General features: G+C 33.8%; 1 protein-coding gene across 3 annotated transcripts in view; it reads left to right on the top strand.

Moving 5' to 3' along the window:
* TMTC3 (transmembrane O-mannosyltransferase targeting cadherins 3) overlaps positions 1–20,289 on the top strand; it is a 58,991-nt gene that overhangs the window by 9,333 nt on the left and 29,369 nt on the right. For all 3 annotated transcript variants that reach the window (XM_046013014.1, XM_046013015.1, XM_046013016.1), the window contains exons 2-6: positions 3,710–3,926; positions 8,009–8,227; positions 9,963–10,062; positions 13,346–13,461; positions 13,905–14,077. In XM_046013014.1, the coding sequence (XP_045868970.1) occupies positions 3,710–3,926; positions 8,009–8,227; positions 9,963–10,062; positions 13,346–13,461; positions 13,905–14,077 (825 nt within the window). The remainder of the gene's footprint in view (positions 1–3,709; positions 3,927–8,008; positions 8,228–9,962; positions 10,063–13,345; positions 13,462–13,904; positions 14,078–20,289) is intronic.

Below are 20,289 nucleotides of genomic sequence, written 5' to 3'. Positions count from 1 at the left end.
GCCAAGAGTCTACGGTGTATGTCAGAGTCTCTTAAACATGATTAGTACTGTGATAATCATATGCATATTGTTCCCCAATATAACTTTGAAGTAGTAGAGGTTTAATTTACTCTTTTTCTTCTACTAATTTTAATTTTTCCTGTGATGAAAACACTTAAGCAAACAGTTTCACAAACAGCAGTTTGGGGTAAGAATCCCAAATGTCCCAGATCAGGGTCCTGAGATTATATATGGAAGAGAGATTTGTGACCCATACACAGGACTTGATTTTCACCCACCTAGTGGTGGATGTCCTGAATTGTTTTGTTTTTCTAAATTACAATCACGCACACAATGGGAGAGTGAAATGGTTCTTACACTTTAGGTGCTCTGTTTATATCTTCCTGGGAGTATTGCTCAAGAACCTTCTGACCTGTTCTAGTGTGGACTGGCTAGTGGACCTGCTTGCATGGTTCTCATTCTGGGTATTTCTTTTGTTGCTGTCTTGCATTGGATCCTCTGTTTCCTGATTTCCCTCCCTTTCTTTTTCTTGGTATACTCCCTCATTTATTGGAATATGTCTTCTGTTAGTTTCCTGAGAAGAGGAGACACCAGAGATAAGGTTTTTGAGACCTTGAATATCTTAAGATATTTTTTGTTCTAGAAAGTTGTGTTTATTAATATCAAATTTTAGGTTAGAAATTATTATCCCTCAGAAATTTGAAGCATTACTCCTTTTTTTCTGGATATCTCCCCCACCCCCACCCCATCCACCAGCTTCCAGTGTTAGTGGGGGGAAAAAAAGAGAGATTTGTTTGAATTCCTAATCTTTGCTATGAAACCTGCTTTCTTCCTTTTTGGAAACTTTTAGAGGCCTCTTTTTTGTTTGTTTCCAGGGTTGTAAAATTTTACAAGATTCTGAGCCTAGATGGTAGAAGATAACTGGAGGGTCTCAAAATACAGACTTTTAGTTAACCTTCATTTTCAGTTTGCTACCTTTGTTTTCACTTGTATCCCCCATATCAGACACCCTGGGTTTCGTCTATTTCAGAGAGGAAGTCTCTAGTCTTCTGCCCTGCTACAGGAGAAGAGGTTGCTTGCCTCTACCCAATGACAGAGGAGTCTAAATTTTAACAAATACATCTGTTCCTTTTTCTTGAGATTCTTGTCACCAGTTTTGAGATTGATGCTGGCAGGGATGCAAAAAAACTTTTTAGCTTTACCCCTTAAGCTTAAGATGCACTTTCCTGAGCTCTTTTGAATCACCACTAAACTTTTGTTTTTGGAGCTTCCAAAATCCAATGGTCTTTATCCTTGTGAATTTATTTATTTTTACTTTTATTTTTATTTATTTATTTATTTATTTATTTTTGCTTTTTGTTTTTTGCTTTTTAGTACCTTGATTGTCATTTTAGTCTGTGATTGAGAAGAAGTGAGGCAAATGCCTGTTCAGTATCTCCAATCTTGAAACAACTGCCACTAATTTTTTCTGGGATAAGGTGCAAGTTCATACTCTTTAGAGATGATAAATCAGTTCTGGATTCAGATAAACTCTTAGATCATTTTTCTTTTACTTGAAAACTATTTCTTCAAAAGGTACAGCTTATTTCCCTTTGTAATTTCTAGGATTGGACTTTACATTTCTTTAAGTATTATATTCTAAGGTTTCCCTATCTGTCTAAACGTACTTAATACTTTTGTGTGTCTGTATCCTTATATAAATCTTTCACCTGATTTTAAGTCTCTCTGCCCTCCCTACTGTATTCTTCTCTCATCTAGCAAGAACTCCTATAGATATATATAGATATATCTATATATAGATATATCTATATATATATCAGGTCTTTGATCTTCTGGCTCTTTAATTAGTTTCTTCTTGCTGCTGTAATAGATTACCACAAATAAAGTGACAACACAAATTTATTATTTTATAATTATGTAGGTACAAAATAGGTTTCCCTAGACTAAAATTTAGAGTCAGTAGGCTGTGGTCACTTTAGAGGCTCTAATGAAGAATGTGTTTCTTTGGTTTTTCCAGCTTTTGGAGGCCACCATCATTCCCTGCCTTGTGGTCCCAGCCTGCCATCACATCATTCCCATCTCTGCTTTCCTGACTCTCCTTCCTCCCTCTTTAACTTCTAAGGTCTCTCTTTTTTTTTTTTTTTTAAAGATTTTATTTATTTATTTGACAGAGAGAAATCACAACTACGCAGAGAGGCAGGCAGAGAGAGAGAGAGGGAAGCAGGCTCCCCGCTGAGCAGAGAGCCCGGTGCGGGACTCGATCCCAGGACCCCGAGATCATGACCCGAGCCGAAGGCAGGGACTTAACCCACTGAGCCACCCAGGCGCCCAACTTCTAAGGTCTCTTGTCATTGAATTGGCCCGCCCAGATAATGAAGATATAAACCCATCATCTCAAAACCCTCAATTTAATCACACATTGTAATGTCTCTTTTGCCATGTAAAGTAACATTATCACAGATTCAGGGGATTTGGTTATGAATGGTTTTGGTGGGCCATAATTCATCCACAGATAATACAGAAAATGATACTAATGACACTACTCAAGCTGGAAGAGTATATCATTGGCTTGTTTTTTTCAAGAGTACCCTCCAACCTTATTTTTATTATAAGATTCATTCTTCAGTATTATCCAGTTAACACAGCTTCTTTTACTCTAAACCATTCTCTTATTAAATTCTTTCTAAAGCAGTGACTTAATTATGAACTGTCATGTATGAAACCTGTTCTCTAGATTAAAATCATTTGTTGTAATGAGAAATACACTGATTTAGATCTGGGTTTTAAGCTCATTGCTAAGCAGATAACATAAATCAATCAAATAAATCAGTGTGAAAAAATAGGGAGACTATAGTTAAATGGCTAGTATACAGTTAGCTTAGGCTTAGAATGCCTTTAAACACATTTAAGATATTTTTAAAAGGCTCTAACCAAATTAAACAAGGCTGCAGGCTAACAGTTTGGATGCCTAATTTAGTTAATAGTTGATCTTCAGGTATATAAGGTACTAAAATATAAGCTTCATCTACATTTCAGAAAATCCATGTTCAGTATCTTTTTTTTTTTCCCCTAACAAAAATTTATTTACTGCTTCTGGAGTATACCATACTTGGTTTTTTGTTTTGTTTTGTTTTGTTTTGCTTTTTAAAGATTTTATTTATTTATTTGACAGACAGAGATCACAAGTAGACAGAGAAGCAGGCAGAGAGAGAGGAGGGAGCAGGCTCCCCGCTGAGCAGAGAGATCCCAATGTGGGGCTCGATCCCAGGACCCTGGGATCATGACCTGAGCCGAAGGCAGAGGCTTTAACCCAAAGAGCCACCCAGGCACCCCCCATACTAGGTTTTTAAAGTGTGTGTGTGTGTGTGTGTGTGTGTGTGTGTGTGTTTCCCCGAATAACCTAACCTGTGACAATTGATAAGGAGTCACTGTCTTGTTAGCTAGAGAGGTAAGTCCAAAGATTAAATGGTGTGATAAAGATTCTAATAGAAATATGAAATACATGAAGGAGCAATTCTGTTTTAAGTTAGGAATTTGGAGGGGTGGTTAGCTAATGCTTTTCAAAGATCTATGAAATTTGAGCTGAGCTTTGAAGAATTCTCTGGGAGAATTAACATTCACTATTTTACTTACCTTTTGATGAAAATTTTATTTAGGTAAAGAAACAATGATGCTTATTTCATTTTATCTTCATGATTTTTCTCCCCAGATTTTGTCCACAAGTGCTTGTAGAAAAGATGGCTGATATTAACCTCAAAGAAATAACCTTAATAGTAGGTGTGGTTACTGCCTGCTATTGGAACAGCCTCTTTTGTGGTTTTGTTTTTGATGATGTTTCAGCAATACTGGATAATAAAGACCTGCATCCATCTACACCTTTAAAAACTTTATTTCAGAATGACTTCTGGGGAACTCCTATGTCTGAGGTAAGTAGTTATTTATTGCTTATATGCATCTTAGATTTTAAAATATTCTAATAGTTTATTACTCCTGATTTCTTTTATCAACATTGTCATCATAGCACTTACGAATTTGTTTCTCTAAAATGTATATGTTAGATAGGAAGTAGAAGATGTGATTATCTTCTTCTTTTTTTTTTTTTTTTTGGAGATTTTATTTTTTTATTTATTTGACAGAGAGATCACAAGTAGGCACAGTGGCAGGCAGAGAGAGAAGGGGAAGCTGGCTCCCGGTTGAGCAGAGAGCCTGATGTGGGGCTCAATCCCAGGACCCTGGGATCATGACCTGAGCCAAAGTCCGAGGCTTTAACCCACTGAGCCACCCAGGCGCCCCCATGTGATTGTCTTCTTTAAAGCAGTACATAATTCTTTCCTTGATTGTGTACCTTGGTTTAATCTTTTTAAAAACAACATATGTGTGTGAAAACCAAATGTGTTAGGATAGCAATAAGTGTAAACAAATCTATTTCTTGCTAATTTTTTTTTCATGAATCAGGCAAAAGAGATGACCACTTATTATATACTTTTTAACCATCTAAAAATATGTGACTTCAGTATAAATAGATTAGACTTTAAAGGTAAAGGTATTGAGAGTTTTTTTTCTGCAGAAAATTTTAAATTTGTGTCATATTTGTTACCTAATAGTTATTTTAATTTTATATTGAGAATCCAAAAGTTTAGTTCCTTTTTTATGAAGATGTATTTATTTTGTCAGTGTATTTATCTTGAAGGTCACTATTAAACTTTTGGGAATTAAGCTCTTGTCATTTTGGGATCCCATAGATTGGATCCTACTGTTATAATCCTTAATAGTTGTATGAAATTGGTGAGACTATAGCTTTTAGATGGCAAGATGTATGAAAAATATGATCTATAAAAGAATAATACCTCAAGGATAAATAAATGAATTAATCTATATTGCCTGGTGCATAGTTGAACTGTAACATACAACGGTCTTTCATAGTTTGTCAGTTGTCATTCATGGTCCCTTTCCACATTCTTTAAATATGGAAGCTTCTCAAGAATGGGAATGAAGTCTGTCATTCCTCTAGTCACAAGCACCTAAGTATTTTTTCTTGTTAAATAAGCAGACTTTATTTTCTTATAACCTTCCTCTTACCCAATTCTAGCCTTTAAAAGAAATGAATATTTGATAATGAGAAAAAAATGTGATTCTGTAAGATACATTATGTTCTAGGCAGTTTCTTTCCTTCTACCCCTGCATTTTTTCCCTAGTGAGCCTTAGAAAAATGTGTCCATTTCCCAACTTAAGCTAGTATCTGTAGTGATTTTAATCATGACATTGAGATTTTAACTGAAAGATTAGCTGCCTAGATTAAGGGTCTGATGAAAGTTATCATACCATGGTGTCAGTGGCTATGTTTTGTGACATCCTCAGCTTTACAGATTGAAAATTTGATTTTGTTCAGAGGACCTATAAGTGGACAGATTAAGAAAAATACTCATAATAAACATAGACAAAATGAACGAACAAATTTGAACAACAGTATATGGTGGAGATTGTTGCTTACTCCTTTTTTCTGATGGGCATATTCTCTTTCTCTAGGGAAATGTGCCATTACTCTCTCTTTTTTTTTTTTTTTAAGATTTTATTTATTTATTTGACAGAGAGAGGGAACACAAGCAGGGAGAGTGGGAGAAGGAGATTCAGACCTCCAGCTGAGCAAGGAGCCCAGTGCAAGGCTCCCAGGGATCGTGACCGGACCCAAAGGCAGATACTTAACAACTGAGCCATCCAGGCGTGCCCCAAGGAGGAATTATTCTGAGTAGTATTTAGGTATTATAGGTTTTCTTGACCAGCCTGGAAGGCAGCTATGCTCACCACTATACCACCAACGCCCGCTCTTGACCAGCCTGGAATTAGCACATTCAGAGATCTAATGGTTGATATCATCAAGTAATGAAAGCCTGGAAGCCTATCTGTGAGTGCCCAAACCTTCATGAGGATTTTTGTACCAGTGTAGATCTTAAAGACACATTTTGGGCTTTGGACATACTGGTGAGCTTTATGAATACTGGCATAGTAGGGGTCTTTGGAGTCCTCTGGGCCCCTTAGTGTTTAGATTATCTCTTTAGTAAACCCATTCTTTGGATAAGTAATACTCTGTTTTTGAATGGTTCATTGGATTATAAGTCTAGCTACATATTAGAATCTGCTTGGGGCACTTAAAAAGTATTACTAAGGCTCTGCTCAAATCTGTTACAGTTATCTCAGAATGGGATGTGGACATCAGTATTTTTGTCTTGTTATTTTTGTGTGTGTTTGCTTTTTTATTTTTCTTGTGGGATTTGAGGGGTAGGGAGGAGTAGAGGATTAGGTTTTTTCTGTTTATCCAAATAATTCTCTGGCGCAGCCAGAGTTGAGAACCACTGAGCTGTAATGAGCCATCTCTTCCGGCATTTGGCTTATGAAATATCTTTGTTAAGGTAAGTTTTGCAAATATCCCATTTCACTTTGTTTTACCATCACTAGATGGAGATTCACATTAATAGGAGACTATTAGGCTATTCATTATATTCACGCTTATGTTTCTATTGCCAACTAATACTATGAGTAATTAAGTTTTTTCTTTAATATACCTGAATTTAATAATGATCTATATTGTTTTGTTTGTAATAGAACTAGCTATTTTACTATATTTTCACAGAGTAGTCTACTTTTTTGTACTACACTGATGACTATTTATCACAAAGGAGGCTTAGATTACTAATGCATTGTGTGAATAATTAATTATGTTAATAATTTAATTTTTAATTGGCCATTAGCTGTGACTGTACATCTAATAGATCTAAAAAAACATTTGTATATATTGCAATTAAAAATAACCTGTTCCCTGCACTTTAGGACTTCATCCTTTTAACTGGCAGGTGTGTCCCACTGTAACTACAGTAACCTTTCAGGCACTCAAAAGGTTTCTAGGCCTTTTTTTTACTTTTATGTACACATCATGGCAGCTCAGTATAATGCCTTAAAAATAATTTTGTATAGCTTAGCTAAGTCAAATGATGTACAAAAATTAAACAGCAAAGAGCATTCTAGGTAACATCACTCATGGTATTTGTAGTCCATACAGAGATATTAAAATGTTCCTGTCTTCAAATTGAGAAATGTTTATTCCTCGTGGTTCCTAATGTTCCCTAGTAGGGATAAACAGGCTTAAGTCAACACCTGTAATACCAGAGTTATAGCAAAATGGTAAGAGGTATGACAGCAAAGAAGGTGAGTGTGAATGCCCTTACCTAAAATTAAAAAAAAAAAATAACTAGGATATTTTATGTGTTTTTGTCCTGTGTATTTTATTCTTAAATCTGGTTTGATTTTTGTCTTACGGTAAAAATATTTCTGGTTAAATGAAACTTCTAACCAGTAAATTCAGCAGCTTCACCTAAAATTTGATTTATTGCCAGGAATACTACCATAACAAAGGTATCTATTCGGTTATTCTAAGAAAGTTTTTGTTCTTGTGTTATTCTGGGTGTAGTATTTGGGGGTTTTTTGGTTTAATATATTCAGGTTTACATATTATGAAGGTATTTTTCATAAAACAATTAGATAGTGCTTTTCTGAGTCTTCACTATTAAAACTGACATGGTAAACATTTTGTTCTTTTATTTTCTTTTGAGAATCTGGGCAGCAGTTACATAAATGCTTGTATTAGTAATAGATTGGAAAGTAGGCTTTGGAGAGAATCCTGTGTTCTAATTTGATCAATGCCACTATTGTCTTGCTTTATTTTTGTTTAAATGTTTTGTATTGAAGAGGAATTAATAGTCATATGTTCTTCCTCTATTGTTAATGGGATGGGATATTTGCAAAAGGAGGAAATTTCCTTTGTTTCGGGACTAAGGAAATAGGTAAACACATTATAAAACTATCTTTTAGGTTTGTGTTATCCTTGGGACATTTCTTTATTTTATTGCTATATCTCAGCCAAATGTAGATTCTTTTAATAATAAATGCAAGGATTAGTTTATGTGCCCTGAAGGACCATGGTACTTTTATGATGATTGTTTTTTTTTCCTTTTAGGAAAGAAGCCACAAGTCTTACCGCCCCTTAACAGTATTGACATTTCGCTTAAATTATCTGTTTAGTGAACTGAAACCAATGTCATATCATCTCTTGAATATGATTTTTCATGCTGTGGTTAGTGTGATATTTCTTAAAGTCTGCAAACTTTTTCTGAACAACAGGAGTAGTATGATTGCTTCTTTACTTTTTGCAGTGCACCCAATACACACAGAAGCAGTAAGTAAAACTGTAAATCAGTGTTCTTCTTCTTTTTCTTTTTTTAACAATGGTACTTGTTATGTTTTTAAGTGACGATAATGGTGTGTTTTTAAGGAAAAAAATTAACTATGGCCTTAATTAAAATATTTGAATATTTTTAAATTAGTATGTCTTCCTAGTGTAGAGTCTAACTTTCTACTGTATAAAATTTTTAAATTAATTTATTTTTAAGATTTTATTTATTTATTAGAAAAAGAGCACACAAGCAGGGGAACCCACAGGCAAAGGGAGAGGGAGAAGCAGGTTCCCACTGAGCAGGGAGCCCAATGTGGGGCTCAATCCCAGGACTCTGGGATCATGACTTGAGCTGAAGGCAGACACTTAACTGACTGAGCCACCCAGATGCCCCTGAAATTTTTAAATTTAAAACAAATTTTGAAACATAAACATTTGTTATTTAAGGACATAAGATATAATTGCTCACAGTGAATAATGTGAAGTATAAATGAACACAGTCCTTTGCTAATTGGTTTTTTTTATGAATATAGATTTAAAATATTTGTCAACTTTGCAGTGTGTTTCAAAGGACAGAAAATAATAAGACAAATTTAAGTAAAAGAATGAAAATATATGTAAACATATAGCAGAATATATGTAAACATAACTGATGAAAATAATCAGTACTTTCATGTTGTCTGATGCCACATGTTTTAAAATTGTGAACTGTCTTTGCGTTGCCAATATGTCTGTCAGCCCCTACCTACCAAGATGTATTACAACTTTTTCTTGATAACCTTGAAACTCCAAAATTGCCTCTCATCAGAGGAAAAAGGACTGTTCAATTGCTTTGTTATAGGCTTTCAGTTGTAAGCAAAAGTATGTTTAACCTCTGTTGTACTTGAATGGGTCTGTGTGTATTGGAAGGGGTTTGTGTATCTCTCTCACTGTCTTGAAGCTTTTTGTGTCTAGTTGAACCAACATTTTTCCATCTACTTACAAAAATGATAGGTGGTTTTAAATTCTACAGTGAGTTCAGAATAAAGGAAAGGGTTTGAGGGTTTTATATTTAATATTTTAGAATTTAAAAAAGGACTTTTATTTATTTGAGAAACAGACAGAACACAAGCAGCCGGAGGGCAGAGGGAGAGGGACAAGCAGACTCCCTGCTGAGCAGGGAGCCCTCTGTGGGTCTTGATCCCCAAGACCCTGAGATTATGACCTGAACTGGAGTCGTACTCTTAACTGGCTGAGCCACCCAGGAACCCCAAAAAAGAACTTATTTAAAGTTTATTGTCTTAAGTTTATACATTTATTATGAGATAGAACTTACTGAATTTGAGTATTTTTATATTTTAAGAATACTTGTATTTTAAGAAAATAAGGTCTTAGGTTTTTTTTTTTTTAAATTAAGAACTATTCTAGATACTATACTAATATTTAAGATGTTTCTTTTGAGGGAAGCTGGGTAAACAGTACACAGGACTTCTCTGTATCTATTTTTGCAACTTCCTGTGAGTCTGTAATTATTTCAAAATAGTAATCAAAAAACCATTGTAGAGTCACTGGTAAATTTATTTTTATGGAAGTTATACCAATTCACCACATGAGGGCACTCAGAGAATGTCTAAGAAACTGGAATGTGTGCTTTAAAAATTATGGCAATTTGATTTTTAAAGTGCTGTTATTATATATGGTAGTTAAATTTTCAAGAGAGTCTTCATTAATATGAACTACCCTCCCTTTACCATTTTAGGTAACAGGTGTTGTAGGAAGAGCAGAACTTTTGTCCTCTATCTTTTTTCTAGCTGCATTTTTGTCATATACCAGATCAAAAGGACCAGATAATTCCATAGGTGAGTGTCTAACATTTAATTTTTTTCTCTATATCTATAAAACTTGATCAAGTAATGTTTATTTACTCTGTTTCTTATAAAATATATGCCACACTTGGGTTTATCTTTATATATTGTACTACTTCAGCATGTATGGACATATGAACATGATATGCAACATTATCAATATTAAAAAATCTTTTGCATGTAGTTTATACTTCTTGTGACTAACAGATTCTGTGTGTTTTAACTTAAAATGTTACCGTTGAATATAGGAGTTTTAGAGTCATTCTTAATTCCATGTACTGTCATCTATAAATGATACAACTACTAATACATAAGTTGTCTTTCTATAATAACACCTGTGAAGGCTGTGAATTGTATTGTTTAGGTAAAGTTGAAAGCTTATTGGAATATAACTTTCATTATGTGTTGATCATAGTTCAGCTACTTATTGAGTCCCTATCATGTGGCCCACCCTGAAAAATGCTTTGTACAAATTAGGTTATTAATCCTGCTAATTGCCAGCTATTAGCAGAAAACAAGCCCCAGGCAATAAAAATGATTTTTAGAAGTGTGGGAACAGAGGGCATGGAAGAGTTTACATGATGGTAACCTATATTTGGTTCATCTTAAAATTTAACTCTGAGTTTTTTTCCTACATTTTTGGACAATTTTCTCACTATAGACCCAAGGTACTGATGATAAGGAGCCTAATTTTGTATTAGTGTAAACTAAGGCTCAAGAAATAAGTGATTTAGCCAAACACTTATAGTGCCTTCTTAGATTTGTAATATGGATACGTTTCTGTCTCCATTTCTTAGAATAGTTCCTTATATACAGTAAGTGTTCATTATATGTATATTTAGCAAATGACCGAGTGAACAATTAAACAATTCTGATTAAAAAGATGCTGACCCTGCTTTTGAACCTCTCTCTATCCTCTTAGCTTCCATAATACTTCATATTCCACATTATGTAATTTTACACTTGAGACAATAAACAGTTTTGTTATCATCTTTGTATTCACTGTTTTCTTTTTTTTTCCATTTTATTTATTTTTTCAGCGTAACAGTATTCATTCTTTTTGCACAACACCCAGTGCTCCATGCAAAACGTGCCCTCCCCATTACCCACCACCTGTTCCCGCAACCTCCCACCCCTGACCCTTCAAAACCCTCAGGTTGTTTTTCAGAGTCCATATTCTAATGTATATCATCCTGTGCAGGCTTTTTCAATTTGTAATTATTTGATCACTTTAAATTCTAGGCTATTAATGACCCATCCATAACCCCTCTCTTTTTTTTTTAAAGCATGATCTACTTGAAGGCCTTTGTTCCTTTCTGTTAGTTTGGGTTTCTGCCCAAATGTCATCTGTGCACCACTCATCTTCCCCATTCCTTTCTGTTTCCTTTCACCTTCTATTTTTCTTCATAACACACATCATTTGACAAATACATCTTTACTTTTTTGACTGTTATCCTTCCCCACAAAATGTAGCATTTGCTCAGAATAATGGTCTGAATATGTGATTGCTAGAGGTTTATATCTTTACACATGTAAAATCAGTTCAGAAGCTTATATTTTGAAGTTGGAATGGATTTTAATTATTTAAATTGAATCTATACGTACGTATCTATTTTTAAGTATTGTTAATGTATTTAGCTGGGAGACTTGTTTTGGACAAAATCACACATGGTAACTTTAACCACAGAGAGCTGTTCATAAAATCAAAGTTTATGTTTACACAGTAATAAAGCCACCAAAAGTTGAAGAACTAAAGTGACTGGTTTCAATAAAGCTCTTGCCTTTATTAGAGCTATTAGTTGCTAAGATTGAATCCAACATTGCATAAGGCAGCTGTTCGCTCTCTCTGTCTTGGAATGGAATTACAAGCTAGTAAGAAGCTCTGAATTTAATGTCAAAAGAACCAGGTTAAAGTCATGATTTCTTTATTGTGCATGATTATTTTTTTAGACCTCCAAAATTATTTCCTCATCTTAAAAATGGGTATGATTATATCTGCCCTCATATCCCATTGGTATAATCTACTACTTTCGTAGTTTTGACGGTTTTGATCTAACTAGAATATAAGGGTTTTTTTTGTTTTGTTTTGTTTTTAAAGATTTAAAGATTTATTTATTTGACAGATAGAGAGGCAGGCAGAGAGAGAGAGAGGAGGAAGCAGGCTCCCCGCTAAGCAGAGAGCCCGATGTGGGGCTTAATCCCACATGATTGAGTTGAATCCCACATTCAGTTTCAATTTTCACATCATGACCTGAGCTGAAGGCAGAGGCTTTAACCCGCTGAGCCACCCAGTCGCCCCCTTTTTTTTTTTTTTTGAAGAAAGGAATACTATTATACAGAGTATCTCCAATAGTGTTTCCAAGTTTTTTGAGTTGTTTAGCTTTCAGTAATTTAATCTATAGAGTATTTTAAAGTTAAAAGCAATTTCAGAGATAAATGAATTTCTGTGTTAAGCTGAATGAGAAAAGAAAATATTTTAGATTTATAGATTTTTTTTATTTATACCTGGGATTAATTGAGTTTTTACTTTGATTAATGTTCTTAATAAATAAACCTAAGGTCACACAATCATACTACAATATATCCTTTAAACTGGAAAAGAATTAGAGATTATATTTTCCAGTAGGTAAACTGAAACTCGGAAAAGTTGCCCAAAGTCACAAAGCAAGCTAGTAGTAGATCCAGAATTACTTTCACAATTAATTCTTCTTTAATCAAATTACTATTCTGCTGGTAGATGTTTGCTTAAAGTTGATGAAGTAGGTTTTCTGTTTAAATAGAACTTATAAATATTCTATTGCAAATGTTTTAGAAGAATAGTAAATTCTTACCATGAACCTGTTTCAGTTTTTATACCTTTTTTTTTTTTAATAGATGTTAGTCTACTTTGCCCAGTAGTTTTCAGTTTCGGGTTTTTAATTAAACATACAGATATCTGTGTAATAAAGTATTTGTCTTCATTACAAACTGAGAGTTCATTAATCACTTCATTAGTCACAACACTCCAGCCTATGAGTTTCTCTTCTCCACAAAAAATTTTAGTACAAGTTATACGTCTTGATGTTTTGTTTTCAGTATGTAAAGGAAAAATCACTTAAAACATTTGAATACATTTTAAAATATAAAGTACAGGTTAGTGGGAAATAACAAATTTGAATATAGAATCACAAGTAAAGTTTATTAGTAATATCTAATAGTTGTCTAACTTAAAATATCTGTTTATGATGTTATAAAATTGTTTTGTGTAGTTCTGTATTTTTCTGTTTTTAAATTGCAGTGTGGACTCCAATTGCCTTGACAGTGGTTTTAGTTGCTGTTGCAACATTGTGTAAAGAACAAGGAATAACAGTTGTGGGAATTTGCTGTGTGTATGAAGTATTTATTGCACAAGGGGTAAGGAGAAATGTGTTTTTTTGTTACTATCCTTTATCATACTTGAATTCTCTTGGAATAAACTTGTTTTCTAAATACGTCATTATGTAAATTAATCTGTTTACCAAAAAAATTTGCAAGAAACCAGCATGTTTTATCTTCAAATAATTTTTCCATTGAAAATTACAGAACATTTTATGACTTGTTCAGTTTTTAAGGACAGCTCTTTCAATTTCAATAATGGAATCATGAGGCAATTTGGAAATGTGTACAGTAATGTTGTACAATATAATTCAGTATTAGATAAGATTATTTGGCTCAGTTATATTCATTATCAGTTTCACAAATTGCTCCATATTGATTTTATAATTATAGTCAATTTATAACTAATCTTGCATTTTGAAAATCCTGCATTGAAAACATTATGGTATATTGTTGTTTAAAACTCTTTTTTCCTTTTGCAGTATACTTTGCCATTATTATGGACTACTGCTGGACAGTTTTTCCGTGGAAAGAGTAGTATTCCATTTTCCATGCTGCAGACACTAATAAAACTCATTGTTTTGATGTTCAGTACACTATTACTTGTTGTAATTAGAGTCCAGGTTATTCAGTCCCAACTTCCAGTATTCACCAGGTATGAAATTCGGTTTTTCTTTTTTTTTAATTCTTTCTTTCTTTAACTCTTAATGTTAAGATTAAAAGTGTTTCAGAAAAAAGTGTTTCAGTTTTGATTTATATTGAGGTTTTTTAACAGCTTCATTGAGGTGTAGTGTTTTTTTTTTAAAACCTGTATATATTGGGGCGCCTGGGTGGCTCAGTGGGTTAAGCCGCTGCCTTCGGCTCAGGTCATGATCTCGGGGTCCTGGGATCGAGTCCCGCATCGGGCTCTCTGCTCAGCAGGGAGCCTGCTTCCCTCTCTCTCTCTCTCTCTCTCTCTCTGCCTGCCTCTCTGTCTACTTGTGATCTCTCTCTGTCAAATAAATAAATAAAATCTTTAAAAAAAAAAAAAAAAACCTGTATATATTTATAATGTACAAATTAGTAGCTTTTGACCTATGTGTATACTTGTGAAACCACCAGAATGAAAATAATGATTTTTACTTAATGGTACAGTGATTTTAACTTGATTGGTTAAGTGGCAAGTCTTTTATATGCTTAGTGATTTTTATCCACTTGTTCTAATAATTATTGAGAAGAGGATATTAAAATCTGTCACTATAATTATGTCTATTTCTACCGGTAGTTTTATTAGTTTTGCTTCATGTGAGTTAAAGCTCTGTTACTAAGTACATAACATTTAGGCTTGTGTTTAAATGATTTCTTTATCTCTGATGATACTTTATCCCTGGTCTTTACTCAGAAATTCGCCTTATCTTCTTTTTCTTAGTGTTACGTTGTTTATCTTTTTTCATCTTTTACCTTTTTATCTATCAATATATTTTTATTATATTTATATTATATTTAAAGTTGACTTCTTGTAAGCTGCATAAAGCTGGATATTCCTTTCTTGTAATATTTTTAAGTAATATTTTTTTAAATGAGCTGTTTCAACTCTTTACATTCAATGTGATTTTCATCTTGTACCACATTTCTTTGTGACTAAAGGACTTTCTTTAACATTTTTTAACTTGTCGGTCTGCTGGTACTGAATTGTTTTAGCTTTTACATATAAAAATATCTTTATTTTACATTTTTGTAAAATTAATTTTAAATTATTTTGAAAAATAATTTGAATTCTGAGTATAGGATTCTGCATTGATTGTTGTGCATTCAGCACTCTAGTAATGTTTACTATTTTCTAGCTTGCATTATCTTCACTGGGAATCTTCTGTCATCTTTATTTTTATGCTTCTGTGTGTAGTATGTCTTTTACTCTCTGCCTGCTTGTATTATTTTCTCTTTGTCATTTTTTCTCTGTTTTTCAAAAATTGAGGCACAATTGATATATAACACTATTAGTTTTAGGTATACAGTATAGTGATTTGATACATGCACATTGAGAAATGATTATCATGATAGTATCCATCCATTACCATACATAATTACAAAAAAGAAATTTTCTTGTGATGAGAACTTTTAAGACCTATTTTCTTTGGGATTTTCAAATACACAATACACTATCATTAAGTATAGTCATTTGCTGTATATCACTATCCTAGGACATACTTCTCTTATAACAAAATTTGGGTGAAGGTGGTTACATAATGCAAACTTCCAGTCACTCTTCTTTTATCATCATGTGTCTTGTGCCTAGGTTAATTGAGCTTAGGATCTGTAGGTTTTACTTAATGTAAATTTTGGAAATTTTGTATCTATTACTTCTTGAAATATATTCTTATTATTTTTCTCCTTTTCTAGGACCCCAATTACATGTATATTAAGCCTTTTGAAATTGTCAGACTAATGCTCTTTTTATTCCCCCCCAAAAGCTATTTTCTTCTTTTTTTCGTTTTGGATAGTTTCTTCTGCAGTATATTCAATTTCAGTAATCTTTTTTCTGCAATGTCTAATCTGCCTTTAATTTTTTTCTAGTTCTTTTTCACTTCAGATATTGTTTCCATCTTTGGAAATTCTTTTTAAGCCTTTTTATGTTTCATGATCTCTCCATGTTCTAGTGCTTTAATTTCTTCTTCTACTAATTTTATTGTATGTGTCATTTCTTAGTCACTTTAGATTGAATAATTTTCCTCCTCATGGATTATATGTTTCTATTTCTTCACATGCCATGCAGTTTTTTAATGTCATATATATGCATTTTACTTTAATATATTACTATAAATATTTTAGAGCTTTGTTCTGGGATGCATTTATTTGAGAAATTTTGTGTGTGTGTGTATGTTAGTCACCATACAGTACATCATTTAGGTTTTGATGTAGTGTTCCATGATTCATTGTTTGCATATAACACCCAGTACTCCATGTAATCTGTGCCCTCCTTAAGACCCATCACCAGGCTTACCCATCTCCCACCCCTCACCCCTCTAAAACCCTCAGTTTGTTTCTTAGAATCCACAGTGTCTCATGGCTCATCTCCCCCTCCGATTTCCCCCTCCCCTTCATTTTTCCTTCCCTTCTCCTAATGTCCTCCATGTTATTCCTTATGTTCCACAAGTAAGTGAAACTGTATAATAATTGGCCTTCTCTGCTTGACTTATTTCACTTAGCATAATCTCCTTCAGTCCCATCCATGTTGATGCAAAAGTTGGGTATTCAGCCTTTCTGATGGCTGAGTAATATTCCATTGCGTAAGAAGACCACATCTTCTTTATCCATTCATCCGCTGAAGGGCATCTCAGCTCTTTGCAGTTTGGCTATTGTGGACATTGCTGCTATGAACATTGGGGTACATATGGCCCTTCTTTTCATTACATCTGTACCTTTGGGGTAAATACCCAGTAGTGCAATGGCTGGATCATAGGGTAGCTCTATTTTTAATTTTGTGAGGAACCTCCACACTGTTTTCCAAAGTAGCTGCACCCACTTGCATTCCCACCAACAGTCTAAGAGGGTTCTTCTTTCTCCACAACTTTTCCAACATTTGTTGTTTCTTGCCTTGTTGATTTTGCCATTCTAACTGGTGTAAGTTGATATCTCAGTGTGGTTTTGATTTGAATTTCCCTGATATCTTCTAGCCACACTTTTTTTTTTTTTTTAAAGAGACTTTTTTTTTTTTTTTTTAATTTTTATGTCTTTGACAGAGAGAAATCACAACTAGGCAGAGAGGCAGGCAGAGAGAGAGGAGGAAGCAGGCTCCCTGCCAAGCAGAGAGCCCCATGTGGGGCTCGATCCCAGGACCCTGGGACCACGACCCGAGCCGAAGGCAGAGGCTTTAACCCACTGAGCCACCCAGGCGCCCCCTAGCCACACTTTTAATCTTTGATATATAAGACCACAGCAGCATTTGCAATAGCTAATTTTCTTCCGCTACTGACACAAGACCTTTCTGACTACTCTATATGATAGACTGTGATTTTTTTTTTTTTTTTTAAAGGATTTTATTTATTTATTTGACAGACAGAGATCACACGTAGGCAGAGAGGCAGGCAGAGAGAGAGGAGGAAGCAGGCTCCCAACCAAGCAGAGAGCCCGATGCGGGACTCGATCCCAGGACCTGAGATCATGACCTGAGCCGAAGGCAGCGGCTTAACCCACTGAGCCACCCAGGCGCCCCTAGACTGTGATTTATGAGGATTTTCATTCTGGCTGCTGAGAAACTATTCCTGCCTCTGTATGGTATTTGAGAATTTTTATCTAATCCTTTTAAGAGGTACTTTCCTAACTGCATTATTTTTCCCAGGTCTGCTATAACAAATTACCAGAAACTGGGTCGCTTAAAGCAGCAGAAATTTATTCTCTGTCAGTGCTGGAGGCCAGAAGTCCAAAATCAAGGTGTCAGGCACAGTTGGTTCCTTCTGAAGACTCTCAGGAAGAATGTGTTCCATGCTTCTTTCCTAGTTTCTAGTGGTTGCTAGCAGTCATTGGCATTCCTTCTTTCTTGTGCATTTCTCTGTATTCTCTCTTTGTATAAGAATACCTGTCATTAGATTTAGGGCTCGCCCTAATCCAGTATGACCTCATCCTGACTTAATTAATTACATTGGCAAAGGAATAGGTTTCCAAATAATGTTATAGTCTGAGGTGCTGGGTAGATATGAATGAGAGACATGGTTCAACCCACTACACTGACATTGACTATTTCCTCATATACATATGCTGAACAGTTCTCATCAGTACTAAAAACTAGAGAGAGATGCTCTACAGGTATAAGTTCTCTTTCTCAGTAGCTTTGTTCTCTCTGGTATTCTGCCAACTGACCCTAGTCCCCTGGGCCCCTAAGGCTCCCAGTTTAGTTTTGCAATCTAAGGATACTACTAGGCTCCACTAGGTTCCCCCTCGCTGTTCCATAGACTAAAAACTATGTCTAGGTATTGAACTTTCCAGGTAGGGTTTCCCTTATTTGTTTTTCTTCTCTTAGGTATCATTGTCCTTTTTTGCCTGATGCTTAATGTGTTAAGTTTTATATATCTTGTCTGGTTCTTTGTTTGTTTAAAGCTAGAAGCAAAAGTTATGCTGAATTTAACAATCTACATCTCTTTTTTTTTCCTGCTTTAAAATTTAGCATTTTTCCATTTCACCTTACTCAGCTAAAATTTAAAATGAGATCCATATTAGTTCCTTATTCAGTTACATTAAAGTATCATTAAGTGCAAGAACATTTTTTTTTTTAATAACAAAAGGCCAAAATGTTGTTCATGTGTCATCCAGATAGTGCATTGCTGGCCTTGGTTAGAATAAAATTTAATTCAGATAATTCTCTTACCTTAAGCTTTTTTTTGTGTTTATGTATAATTATTTTCTGTAATTTCAGTGTATTTTTTCTTTAAAGAATACTTCCTAATTTCATGAATTTTTACTTCTGAGTCTAGCCATGCTAAACTGAACAACTCATTTAAGTAGTAAAATATGGGAAATAGATTGAATGGTAAATATATACTATAATTTGCATTTCTTTCTTTACCCTCAGTTTCAGTGTTACTGTTTTTGTTATTCCTTTTAGAGAATTTCCATAGACTGTTTTTCATCTCTAGTTCTATAGTGTGAAAATGTAGTTTATAGGTGTGAATGTATTTGTTTTGTGTATGTGTGGATGGCTATATGGGATATGTTACATCTAAATATATATTTTCCCATAGGGGCATTAAAAAATGTATGTATATACATTTTCTTCTGTTACATTACCCTGTGAATTGACTATAATATTGCTTGACTTGTTTTGACATGTATTCTTTCTCTAAAGTACAGTTATTAAATTAGCTGTTCTAAATAAACCATGAGTTATAAAAATGAACTCTGAGTAGTGGATTATAGGAAAAAAACTTTGTATTCACTTCTGTTGGTTATTTGAGAATTCAAGTCCTGACTCAAGATTTATTATTTTTCATACATGTAGATGTTCAAATATGAAGGTTTTTTAGATATTATTTGTTCAAATAGTATTTACTTTTTCTCAACCATTTGAATTTTTAAGAAAACCAAGTCAAACAAATGTTAGGGGTTGATTTTTCATTAACTTTTTCATTTTAAAATGAATATTGTGTTTTTATATATTAACATAGCCAATAAAATTTTGAACATAGCCTAAAAAAATAAAAATCTGAAGCTATTCATTTGAAATATACTTTAAAAAGTGATTTGACTATGATTTGACTTAGTTTACAGGAAACAGACTAATTTAATGAAATGTACATGTACATGTAATATGTCATGGCCTGGACAAATATAAATTCTGATATGTTTATATTAGTATGTATCAGGAGAAAAAATAGGACACAGATAAAATGTTACATAGGCCTGTACAGTTACCTTTATGTGCTGGAAATTGGGTTTTTGCCTTCCTAGAAGTCAGAGCAAAAGGAAAAAGCTCATAGGTGATGCACTTTTCTCTATCCACAGCAAAAGGAAAACATAGTAATTCTTTCTAGGAAACATAATTTTTATTAGCATTTAGTGAGATTTAATTAGCATTTAGTGAGCATTTAATGAGAAGCCATCTCATGCAGAAAAAAACATTGATTAGTGTTCTCAGAAACACTCATACCTCACATACAACAATCAATCCTTTAAAAGTTTTCTTTTTACTTTTAATGAGAAGGTTATACTTCTGCAGAATATCATAATATTGTAGTGATTTTGTCTGAATTATTTTAATAATAAACTATAAATAGATAACCTAGGTCCCCTTTAAACAGCTCTTCATAATTTGTCTCAACTAGAAGTTTCTTAAAGGTTAGACAGTTTGAACTCTAGTGAGGACTGACGTATCAGTAAAAAATATTTTTCTTTTTA

Source organism: Meles meles, chromosome 7 (genome assembly GCF_922984935.1).
Source record: "Meles meles chromosome 7, mMelMel3.1 paternal haplotype, whole genome shotgun sequence".
In the NCBI taxonomy this organism is placed as follows: Eukaryota; Metazoa; Chordata; class Mammalia; order Carnivora; family Mustelidae; genus Meles; species Meles meles.
Note: the sequence above shows the minus strand (reverse complement) of the source record. Positions and strands in the feature narration are given on the sequence as shown.